This window comes from Emydura macquarii, unplaced genomic scaffold, assembly GCF_026122565.2.
Source record: "Emydura macquarii macquarii isolate MOO-44397 ecotype Brisbane River unplaced genomic scaffold, CSIRO-AGI_Emac_v2 contig_1230, whole genome shotgun sequence".
In the NCBI taxonomy this organism is placed as follows: domain Eukaryota; kingdom Metazoa; phylum Chordata; order Testudines; family Chelidae; genus Emydura; species Emydura macquarii.
This window is the reverse complement of record NW_027131367.1, coordinates 14,114,222-14,126,269: the sequence shown is the minus strand read 5'-3', so window position 1 is coordinate 14,126,269 and position 12,048 is coordinate 14,114,222. Positions and strand designations below refer to the sequence as shown.

Here is a 12,048-nt window from a genome sequence, read left to right as displayed (position 1 = left end):
TAACCTCTCCAGGGAAGCGTCTCCCTCTGCCCCGTGTTGGCTGTACTAGGGGAATGTGCTGCCGAGGGCAATATGCTTTTCTCTCTTGGGCGGGGGTTATTTTTCATTAAGGACTCTTAGATTAACTGGTTTACTGGGGGAAAAGGGGGGCAGGGAGTCATTATAAGGGAATGTGACTATAACCGTCTTAATTAAATGAAGGAAGAACTCAGCAGTCCCTTTGACTGAGGGGTCTGTCAGCCCCCCCACACCCCCCTTCAGCTTTCCCCCTGAGCTAATACTTCAGGTTACACAGAGGTCACAGCTTCAGAGAGGCCAGACAGGTAAGAGAAAAGGGGCCCATTTCCTCCCAGGTGTAAACCCCACTGACTGCAACAGGGCTGCAGCAGGGGTGAGTTTGGCCTCCACATGCTTCGCAGCAGGAAAGGCTTGCTATTAATTCCTCCCACAGCGAGGCGAGAGGCTCGGGAAGAGTGGAGCCCTTTGCGCAAGAATGTTGCCTCCCCCTCCTCTTCATCATCCTCTTCCAGCAGACAGCCTGAAGCAGAGGTAAAGCCGGGTAGGCCGTAGGCTGTTGGAAGGAAGCCCTTTCGCCTGGGCAGCAAGAAGGGGCTGGTGAATGGCGGTTTAACCGGGCAGAGGGGATAGCGAAATTTGTTCCAAGCGAGCAGAGCCGACGGTTTAAATCATTCCCGGCTTTTCAGGGCCCAGCTCGTGCTGGTTGTGGAGCAGGCTTTTTGGCAGCTGTTTCATTAGCATCCCAACGAACAATGGGCATCTGTGAGCTATATCAACTGGACTTTAATTTGTCTTAATGAAACTCAGAGCAGTAATCCGACATGGCCCCGCTTTTGCTGGAACCACCTGTAAATCAGTGGAAGGTGATCCCCCCGCCTACCATCTCCATCCCCTTCGAAAATAAACCTGCCCCCGCCGTAGCTGGGGATTTCGATGGTTGCTGTTTCCTAGTCTCCAGATGCTAAACATTCAGATTCGTGAACAACAATTTACTAGGGAAAGGGGGAGAGAAAAGAGGGGGAAGGAAAAAAAAAAAGTTTGTGCAAAGTGGCAGAACTGCGGATGAAAACTGGCAAGTGACTGAACTCTCCATGGAGATCTTTGGACCAATTGCAAGGATGGAAGCTGTTTATGGAGGAGGAGCGTCTCCATAGCATCCAGTGAAGCCTTTTTGAGCAGCTACTTAATGACAGTCGTTCTGCTGCTTACAAATCACTGCAGCTCTGCAATAAAGGAGCGCTGGCAGAGCTTTGGGTAATAATTTATCCAAGGGGGGAAAAGTAGAAATTCCCTTTTTTTCCAGAACATTCCTGCTGAGCTGTGAACTTTGGAAGCTGTGGGGTTTCGAAAAGGATCAGGTACGGAACCCTGAAATATTTAGTTCGTTAGTTTTGGTGGGGAATGCGTTTAGCTTTATTGCTGCAGCACAGGATATTTGAAAGTGCAGATATTTTTTCTGCTGCTGATGGGGTCGTGCTGGCAACGTGAAGCAAGGCCGTAAGTAGGAGAATGTATTTGAAAGTTAATGTATAACTATGCCATAGTTGTTTGGGGTTTTTTGTTTTTTTTTTTACTTGCAGGTATATTTAGACAGAGCATTTCTTTTTCCAACTGTGCAAAAGTTTTCTAGAATTTTAATGCTTTGGTGTAGTGGTCCCTCAGATACTCGTTTAGTTTTGCATGCTTTTGCCTGTTTAAAGAGAAGATGACTCTGTTGTAAATCTTCATGTGTTGGGAGTTCCTGGATTATTACACTTTTTATTTCAAATCTCCAGCATTTTATTTTAACTATTTAACAGCTACAGCAGAATTTACAATTGCAGCTGGCTGCTAGCTTGCCAAGGAAGAGCTGCTACACACCTCTTTGGCCTGAAATAACATTTATAGTCTAATCATGACTGCATTTCTCTTTGGAAGAAATAAACACTTATGACGTCCAAGGCAGCTCAAGGGATTTAGACACATCTCCCATTAAAATTAATAGAATGCATGCCTCTAAATCCCCTAAGTTGCTATAAATATCTTTAGGCACCTGTTGTTTTCAAAGATGGCAGTGCTCTGCATAAAGAGACAAATGAAATGCACAGAGGAAATGGAAGTTAGTGAGCTAAGAAATACTTAGGCCAGGGCAATTTCACAAATGCTGGAGGCTATTATTTTGGCTTGTGGCCCATGGAATTAAAGTCCACCAAGAAAAGTGCTAGCACCCAGGAAGACGTACAAGTCTCTGGTTTGGTGTAATGCAGGGGTTCTTAGACTGGAGGGTCGTGACCCCTCAGGGGGTCACGAGGTTATGGGGGGGGTCGTGAGCTGTCAGCCCCAGCACATGCTGGTAAAAAGTGGCTTGGCATGGGGGGGAGGGATCATCACTTTTGGGGGGGGGGGTCATCAGAGCCTGAAATATTTTCAAGGGGGTCCCAGCCAAAAAACATTTGCGAACCCCTGGTGTAATGCTTCCATGGTAGTACTAATACAGTGTCAGTAGCATTAAAGCTACTTGTGATTCCGAAGACAGCTTGCTATACATGGCGCAAGTGAACTCCATCAGATTTTAACCCTCTTCTGAATAACGTCGCCTTGTGTAGGGAGCTGGATGGAGTAGGGGGCTCAGGCATCCCTGGCGTAACTCCAACGTCATCTGCAGAGGTACACCAGGAATAAATAGAGCCCAGGCTCTTTGTAAGTGTCAGGTTGAAAATCTGCTGATGTGCTTGTGAGCTGCCTATTTGTCAGGGATATTGAATCTCTTCCTGTTGTTCTTGCAGGATCACCCCTTTCCCCCTCGCTTCCCCCACCCCAATTCACCATACACCTCCTGAATGTTGGACCTGCCCATTCTGGCCTCCCCCCCAGACATGGCTGACAGCTGGTTGAACCTACAGTCAGAGGAAGAAAGAGGGCAGGAAAGCATCATGGGGGACTCTGCCAACCTGGACGACAGCTTGACCAGCCTACAGTGGCTGCAAGAGTTTTCCATCATCAATGCCAACGTAGGCAAGTCTTCCTCTTCTCCCAGCGGCTCGGACCCCCACGGCTACCACAAGATCCCTGGCTCTGCTGCTCCTTGCTCCCCCTTGGCTGCTGACCCAGCTTGCATTGGGATGCCCCACACCCCTGGCAAGCCCATTTCATCTTCCACCTCCAGGACTGCTCACCTGGGGATGGGCATGCAGGCCCAGCCCATGGAAGACATAGATTACAAAACCAACCCCCATGTGAAGCCCCCTTACTCCTATGCGACGCTCATTTGCATGGCCATGGAAGCCAGCAAGAAAACCAAAATCACCCTTTCGGCCATCTACAAATGGATTACGGATAACTTCTGCTACTTCAGACACGCTGACCCCACCTGGCAGGTAGGGAGCCCAAAGATCCATCCTCCCTCCCTCCCTCCCTCCCTCTCTCTCTCTTTGCACCTGTCCCCAGAGATAGACATATGCAGCATGCTGGGGGGGTTGGGGTGGACTTGGCCTAGGTGAGCAGATTCTACAGTAATGATGCCAGTAGAAGAACCTGGGCAAAAAAGATGAAGTCAGGTATTCCCCAAGAGCTGCTGGCACTCCAGCTCCAAATTGGCCCAGAGCAGAACAAGAAGGAGCAATGCAAACCATGTTCCAGCACTGTGCATCTAGCATCCACTACACGTGTATTTAAAGGAACATCCGGAACTGTGTTGCCAGTTCTAAATGGTTCTGCAGAAGTAGGTGTCTTCCTACTGACCTATTATCATTGGCAGCAGATCTTCTAATGGCAGCAGTTTCTTTCTTTTTTTCCTTCCTTCAGTTGATGACTTGTGGTGAGTTTCCTGCCAAGGTGTTTTGCCTTGATTGAACATCCAGTAGCACACAGAAGCTGCAGTAGATGAGACCATAGCCCAATATAAACAGGAAATTGCCCTTGTAAAGTTAGCGATTATCTATCACACCTCCAGTGCTGGACAGAGGCTGAGATGGGAGCTATTGCTCCCATAACCGCATTGGTCATTGGGGAACCATCACTGATGAACGATCAATGATGGTGCCCCAGTTGTCAGGAATGGAGACGATTGGTTGAGATTGGAGATAAAGGGACACATTCTCCTCTCTGTTACCTCAGTAGATTCATTGGTGCTGCACCTGTGTAGTGGAGAAGAGGATTTGGCACAGAGAGTTAAGAAAGGGGAGGAGAGGGACAGGAGGAAAGAAAAAGACGGGAGGGGAGAGGCTGAGAAAAACCTGAGAGAGGCGGGAATGATAAAGGGGGAAAAGGACGGGAGAAGAGACTGGGGAACAATGACAAAGGGGGGATTGGAAAAGAGTGAGAAAGAAGATGGGAGGGAGAAGAGAGAAGGCAAACGGGGAGAGAAAAGAGAAGTAGCAGTGGAGAGAGAGAGCTGAAGGGAGACAGGGAGGTCGATTGTACCCGACGTGTTTAACTTTTGTATCAAGATCAAAGACACCCGCGAGGCTCCCCTGTCCCAGAGATTGGAACCCCAACAGTGCCTTGACCAGGTGGCTTGGAGCAGGAGAGTGATTGGCTGCGGTAAGGCAGCCGTTATCCTGCAACTGGCCACTGCCGTTTTGATGAGAGTGAAAGGTACAAATTCTGCTGTAGGCGGTTGAAACTCCTCTCAGCAGCTTGACAGAGCTCTCGTTGGGAGGCATCTCCCGCCCTGAGCACCACCTCCTTGTTCTCTTCAGATGTCAGAGCTGGCAGCCCTAAGACAGAGACTCATTTCTTCAATCCCTTGGTGGATTAGTGAATTCATCAGATCTCTGAGCCAGCAATTTCTACGGCCACACAGGAGAAGATCTAGGGGAAGGGGAGATACCTTCGTGTGGAAAATCCCTGCTCAGGAGTGTTTAGATCAGCCAACACTATTCCTTTCCAACACGTATCACAGTGGAAAGCTGTGTCACCTTTCAGTACAGAGACTTGTATCCTTCAGGTACTTGTGGTGTGAGGAAGGGGAAAGGTTTCATCACTGTGATGAGAGCACTGAGACTCAGTGTTCCTTTGTCTTGATTTTCCTTCTGCCAATGGAAAATTTTGGCCAGGGCCAGCTTCCTTTGCCTCTGTTCTAAGGAGGATCAACTTCCCTAGATTGCTGGAGATCATCATAAAAACGATAGTTATAAGTAACACCCTGCATTCCTCTGAAGACCTGAACCATGCCCTAAGTTGGCTGCAGACTGGGAGTCAACCTGAAGATGTTCCCCAAGGCTGGTGGGTGGAATCACTGGACCAAGTTCATCTCTTAGAAGGCCTTAGGCCCCCTAGGGAACAGACCCAACACAGGGGCCTTCCCCATCTACACTGGCTCCAGGCCCTCTCCCCCCACCCGCAGGAACTCCTGGCACAGGCATTCCAAGGATGCATCATGGGTGAGAGGAGGCGTGGCCAGGTTGTTCCCACACCCCCGTGAATCCCAGTATGCTGCAAGGGGAATATGGGCCCTGGCAGGCAGGGTGCAAGTCGAGTACTGTCCTAGCCTGCGTTAGAGGCTGAGCTGGCCCTGGCAATCCCAGGAGAGGGGAGGTTCAAGCTCATCTTGGAGCCTGCGTGGGGCTATGCATCAGCCCAGGGGTGAATCAGGCCCATCAAACCCAGGTGCTCATGGCAGTGGGCACTGGCCAGCCACAGATCGAATGACTGCAAAATCCAATTACCACGGTTCAGCTACTTTCTTACCCTCTTAATGAGCCGGCTCGTTCTGGCTGTCGACCATCCTTTTAAGAACTTCGAGAGCAAGGAGCCCAAATCCGTACTGCTCATGCCCTGACTCCAGAACTGTTCCAGGTTTAAACAAAAATAAATCTGATAAAACAAGGAGGTGCCCCCAGGTGGAGATTAGCTAAGACAGTGGTTCCCAGCCTTGCAGTAGCCATGGGAGCATGATTATATCAACTGGTGCCCATTCCACTTCACCCGCTCTAAACCGTGGTGAATCCTGGGCATCTCCAACCCCAACCTTGTGCTCGTAATAGCTCCTCAAACTCCCTTCCGGGCTGGCACATGCACCGCAAAATGGGAGGGAGCAGCAGGAACTGGTTCTGTTCTTACTCCGTAAACCTGGAGCTGGCCAGGTTACACTAATGTGTGCGTGATGGCAGAACCATGAGACGAGAAGCGGGGAGTACCTGGCACAGAGGCTCTTTGCTGTAAGCATCGGTGGGCAAGGGAAACTCACCAAGCTAAAGAACCAGCACAAACAAGAGTTCTTGTCAGGTTACATCCCCTAGAATTAGCAAGTCAACGTTCTTGTGCACTGGGGAATACAAAAGAGCAGGCAACTAGAAGGCAAGTGCGAGTATTTGACTTCGCCTCCAAATTCTGGATAATTACCATATTTGCAATTAAGGGTGTTTGTTTAAAAAAAAAAAAAAAAAAAAAGTACTCAATCCCTCTCTGCAAAGATGCAGGTAGTTGGATTGCTTGTGGCAGGGAGGAATGATAAATATGCTAACTGGCTGGGTAATAATCAACTGCAAGCAAGCCAGGCTGAATGAAATTTGGGGGTGGGGGTGGAGAATTTGGCTTGGAATTCTCTGACCTTTGTAAATTTTCATTAAACAGTCAATTCTGAATCCCTGGAGTCTGGAATGTTTGCAGGATTTTTCCCTTTCTTTCCTGTTCTCCCACCGGAGCTGTGTTCTTTATCCCTCTACCCCAATTCCTGTAAGTGGAGACAGACTCAAAAGGTCATGCCACCCATACGCAGGGGGAGATGGATAGATTCCTGTGGGACTGCATGCTTTGGAGCGGTGCCAACATGCCCATGGAGTTTCAGCCTAGAGGAGGGGTGTTGGTTTTTTTTGTTTTGTTTTGTTTTTTTGTGTGTAAGGGCTCTGGGCATTCCAGCTTTGTTTTTGCTATCCGGCAATACGGATTATGGATGAATAAGCATAAAGATATCCAGGCAACATTAAAAAAAAACCCAACCCTTCACCATATCCAATCTCTTAACACCCTCTTGGCTTTGTATAGTGTAACACAGCGTTATTTACCCAATAACTGAGTTTCCTTTCTGATTATGCACATCACTCTAGACATATTCATGTTTTTCAGAGCAGCTCAACGGGAAGCAGAAAGTTCCCCCTTTTTTTTTTCTTTTTTGCAGCTGTTTTGCTTTGTGTTGAGGAAGATACAGACAGTGATTTCATACCAAACTTTCCAAAGCCTTGCAAACAAATTCAGCTGTGGTGCTCGAAATGGGACCAGTCAACGGGGGTGCAAATCCATTGCAAATGGGTGTCCGTGGCCAAGCCCAACGCCCTGGGCAATCTGTTTCTAGTCAGAGTAGGAATAATCAGCCCATGGGTCAGTGCATTGAGTCTATTTCTGGGTAAGGGAGCACACATGCTTAACAGGGATCTAGGTACCATGATGACACCATAGGTGATAGGATATTTATCCTTGGCTATTGTTGCCAATTCATGTCCCACTGTTGCTAACCCTGGCACAGCTCATGCCCCATCTCATGGAGGCAACACAAGGGGGGAGGGGGAGCATGCTGGGTCACATGCCCCCCCCATCCAGAGTCGGGGCTTGGCTTGTATTGAGCACGCTCACACGGACTGAGCATGCTCAGTAACGTCTGCTGAAGTCGCTGCCCTCGCTCTCCCTCCCCAACTATCGGCAGGTACAGGTCATCTCTGCCAACTCGCCTTTCCATAGGACTGATCCAAAGTCAACAGAAAAGACTCCTCTTGAATTCAATGGGCTCTGGATCAGGCCCCTTGGCGTTGGCTATTTGGGATTGCTTTGGAATGGAGGCGGCTGCCTTCCCTTTGGTACTGTCACTGCTTGCCAAGGAGGTTTCTGCTATGCTGCCCAGCTCCAGATTTGGCCTGGGTGTGTTTTCCTGTTTAGCTGTCTCTGCCCCCTGATTGTTGGAAGGTCCCTGGTGATCCTACGTCCCTTTACCCCGCTGGAGGGGGTTTGTCTGTAATGGATCATTCACATAATTGCATGTGTCCAACCTTGCTGTTTTCTTTTGGATTTAGAATTCCATCCGGCACAACCTATCCTTGAACAAGTGCTTCATCAAGGTGCCCCGAGAGAAGGACGAGCCAGGGAAAGGTGGATTCTGGAAGATCGACCCTCAGTACGCGGACAGGCTCATGAATGGGGCTTTCAAGAAGCGCAGACTGCCCCCTGTGCAGATCCACCCAGCCTTCACTAGCAGAGTCCAGCAAGAAGCTGGGACTGCCGCTAACCAGGCAGCATCCTCTTGGTCCAGCGACAGTGTCCTGAATGTCAACATGGAGTCTCAGCAGCTGCTCAAGGAGTTTGAGGAAGTCACGAGTGACCAGAATTGGAACCCGGCGGATGGGAAAATGGGTCACAAACGCAAGCAGCCGTTGCCCAAACGGATGCACAAGACAACTCGCCTTTCTAGCTCCCCCTTGCTCACCCAGGAAGAACAGACAGAGCTTGGCTCATTGAAAGGCGACTTTGACTGGGAAGCTATCTTCGATACTACTTTGAATGGCAATTTCTCCACTTTTGAGGATCTGGAGCTCACGCCTCCTATTAGCCCAATAACCAGAGATGTGGACTTGACTGTGCATGGAAGACACATTGACTGTCCACAGGAATGGTGCCCAGCTGGGCAGGATCAAGTCCTAATAGAATCCAACCAGAACAACTTAGACTTTGATGAAACCTTCATGGCCACGTCTTTCCTTCAGCATCCCTGGGATGAAGGGAGAAACGATTACCTCTCGAATTCTGTCAGCATGGACCAGTTGTTTGACCTCAACGACTCTTCTTTGCCAACAGACATGAATGACTGGAGCAGTATGGGATCTTTTTTATAAAAGGCTGCTGCTGGTTAGAAGGATGAAGTTAAACCCAGGTAGACTTTATCTATTAGCGAGATACTCCTATTGCTGCTGGAACTTACAAGGGACAAGCTCTCTAGAAACGGGGACATACACATTGACTTTTATCAGCTGCAAAGTATGGTTATTCACAGAAACTGCAGAAGAAACCCAGAAGATTTGGCTGGATATATCAGTAAGCAACACACCAGGAGAAGTCTCTGCCCATTGGGTTTCCCTACGAGAAGAAATAACTACTTATTTTGGGACTCTGGTTTTTTAAAGAAAAGTGGATTATCCTATTTTTTTGTGGGAATGGACGGAACATATGTTCCCTCTAGGACAAAGAACAGTTGCTAAGTTACATGCAAGAGCTGAGATTTCCTGGTGATTTAGGACATTGTAGAACATGTGCAATTTCCTTCTCCTCCTTCTCCATTTGTCTCTCTCTCTCTCTCTCTCTCTCTCTCTCTTTCCAGGGATATTCCCAGGTATAACATGAGATAATTAAGTAGCAGGCAAATAAAGGTCCCTTCTGAATTCTATGAGTTCAATCTCCCTCCTGAATTGGGGTAAGGAAGAAGATGAGCTCTGTAAAATCAGATGTGAATCAGCAAGTTGGCCTCTTCAGATGTTTTTGTATAGTTTATTATATATAAATATATATCTATTCAAAGAAACCTATATTTTTAGCACAATCAGTAGAGTATCTTTTTGGTGGGATGGTAGTGGAAATGGGGTTTTGTCTGTATAAAGGCTGTTAATTGTTCTGAAAATTAAAAATGAAGTGTGTCAAGTGTTTATTGTAACAAAATATGCAAGGGAAAATGTCTACATCAAAAGCAATGAATTTCTTTAAGGATCAAGAAAAGGATCAAGACAGGAGAGGAAGAGAAGGGACTTGACTTCCTCAGATTGCGGTCTTACTTGTTTTTGTATCCTGAACTCCTTGCCTCGGGTCACGAACGGCTGTATTTGCCGTAAGGCCTAGAAACTGTGTCACTGTGAACCTGCTAAACTTTTGAGTGACTGACAAAGTGATGATCAGAAACTGTGAACCGAAAGCATCCTTTTCATCTGCTTGCATGTGAGGCTCCGAACAGCCTTTGGGACCATCCAGGAGACAAATCAAGCAATGAATGATTAAGGACTGAGCTTTCCTCTCCATCAGTGAGGCAGCTGTAAGAACCACAGCAAACGTTGCTTTGTTTTGGAATGGCTGGGTTGGGATTTCCCACGCAGGGTGATGCTTACCAGCTCTTGGTGATTTTGTTCTTTATTTAAACTAATGTTCTTGTATGGGACTAATGAAAAATGAAATCTGGATCCAGGGCTCAGTCAGGGAGTCACAGGCCAAAGACTGTGTGTGCAACAGAGGCTAGTTGCAAATGAAAGCAGAGTCTAGAATCATTTTGTCTGCCTTACCATTACTCTGCTTTACTCTGCTACTCTCTTAAAGCAATAATCATTCTCAGCACTTACCATCTCCAACTTGCTGCACCGAGGTTAACCAGTTAATTCTCACAGAACCCCTGCCAGGTAAGTATTATTGTCCCCATTTTACAGATGGGGAAGACGAGGCAGGGATCAATTAACTGATTTGCCCAAGGCCTAATAGCAAAGCCTCTCTCCAGTCCTGTGACCATACTGCCTCTTAAAGGTGTGAAGGGGATGCCAGCAAGCTAAACATTTCTCCAAAGCAGTTAGAAAAGATCATGGTGTTTTTGAGTGCCTGGAAAGGCCGAGCAAGGAGAGACAACGTGCCCGACTCCTTTCTCAAGACTTTTAACAATCTGGGACCAGAGCTTCAGCTGGTGAAAATTGCTATAGCTCCACTGACTTCAACAGAGCTTTGCTGACTTACCCGCTGAAGATCTGCCCCTAATTGGTTTGCTAATGAGAGTGTGGAAGGGGAATCTGTGAAATATGCATAAGCAGCAAAAAAAATATTATGGTAGTTTAAAAATAAAATAAAATCTTGCTAAAACTTGAATTCAAGCGCTAGAGAATCTAATTCTAAGCCTCTCTGTTGGTACAGGTAATATAGTTAACGTAACGTAGCTGCTAGTTAGCAAAAATGAAGTTTCTTTGGAGTGCGTTAGAGTTGTTGAAAAACGGAAAACTATAAACTTTTTTGTTTGTTTGTTTAGAAACTATAATTCGAATGTAGGAACCTTGATGTGAGCAAACTAACTTAGCGGGAGTCTACTTGTAGTTTTTGAAAAATAGCCTGATTTTATGCTGGAAAAGAAAACCCTTGTATTAACTAATGAATTCACTTGCATTCAAGGTCACACAGGTCGGAAATGCAATGCATTGCATATGGGTTTTCGGGTACAGAGGGCTAGATCCTCAGCTGGTGCAAATCAGCCAGGTTCCCCTGCGATCAATGGAGCTACTCACACTTACAGCAGCAGAGGATATTGACCCATTGATCTCTAGTCAGGTGGCTGCTGGAGTGGGGTGGAACTCGAAGGATATGTCTACACTTCAGTAAAAGACCTGCGGCTGGCCTGGGTCAGCTGGCCCAGGCACAGGTTGCGGGGCTAAATATTGCAGTGTAGACGTTTGGGCTTGGACTGGAGCCCTGGCTCTGAAAGCCTGTGATAGGGATGGATCTCAGAGCCCGGGCTCCAGCCCAAGCCTGAACAGCTACACTGCAATTTTTAGCCCTGCAACCAGAGCCCTGGGAACCCACGTCAATTGATCCGGGCTCTGAGCTTCTTTGCCATGATTTTTTTTTATTGCAGTACAGACGTAACCTTAGGGTCCATGGTTTAACTTTAGACAGTGCTCCTCTGGGTCTGGCGGACAATCAAAAGAAGCAAGCTGCAATGACTGCCAAATGGCTCCAGAGGGACGGTCCCATTTGAACTCCATTAAATGGGGAAGTGGGATTGGAATTTTAACCATCCCAAGTACTCAGTGAACAACCGCCAAAGCTCCTCTGCAAAAACTTACGGGAGTGTCCTCCACCAGCATGCACTGCTTTGAGAGCTGGCTGCATTTCCAAACGGTGAACCATAGCTGCATGGCTTCATCTCCACTCCAAGGCTACCACCGATGAGCAGACCGGGCCTAGTTCCGGGTTTGGTTTTGGTTTTTTTTAATGCTTCGGTTTTTTGTTTCTTTCTCCTGTTTTGGGGCCTATTTCATACAGATGCTGGAAGAGCTGCAAAGATAAGTGTGCAATTTAACCTTTTTCATGGAAAGCTATTTACAATTA

General features: G+C 47.5%; 1 protein-coding gene across 1 annotated transcript; it reads left to right on the top strand.

Annotated features, from left to right (window-relative positions):
* Nucleotides 1-1,244: 1,244 nt before the first annotated feature.
* On the top strand, nt 1,245-12,048 carry FOXJ1 (forkhead box J1). Its single transcript, XM_067547847.1, has 3 exons — nt 1,245-1,376; nt 2,784-3,374; nt 8,004-12,048. The coding sequence occupies exons 2-3, from the start codon at nt 2,838-2,840 to the stop codon at nt 8,817-8,819; spliced, it is 1,353 nt and encodes a 450-aa protein (XP_067403948.1). The 5' UTR covers nt 1,245-1,376; nt 2,784-2,837; the 3' UTR covers nt 8,820-12,048.

Coding starts and splice junctions, on each gene's coding strand:
- FOXJ1 (XM_067547847.1), top strand. CDS start 2,838: ATGTTGGACCTGCCCATTCTGGCCTCCCCCCCAGACATGGCTGACAGC. Junction 3,375..8,003: donor ACGCTGACCCCACCTGGCAG/GTAGGGAGCCCA, acceptor TTTTGGATTTAG/AATTCCATCCGGCACAACCT.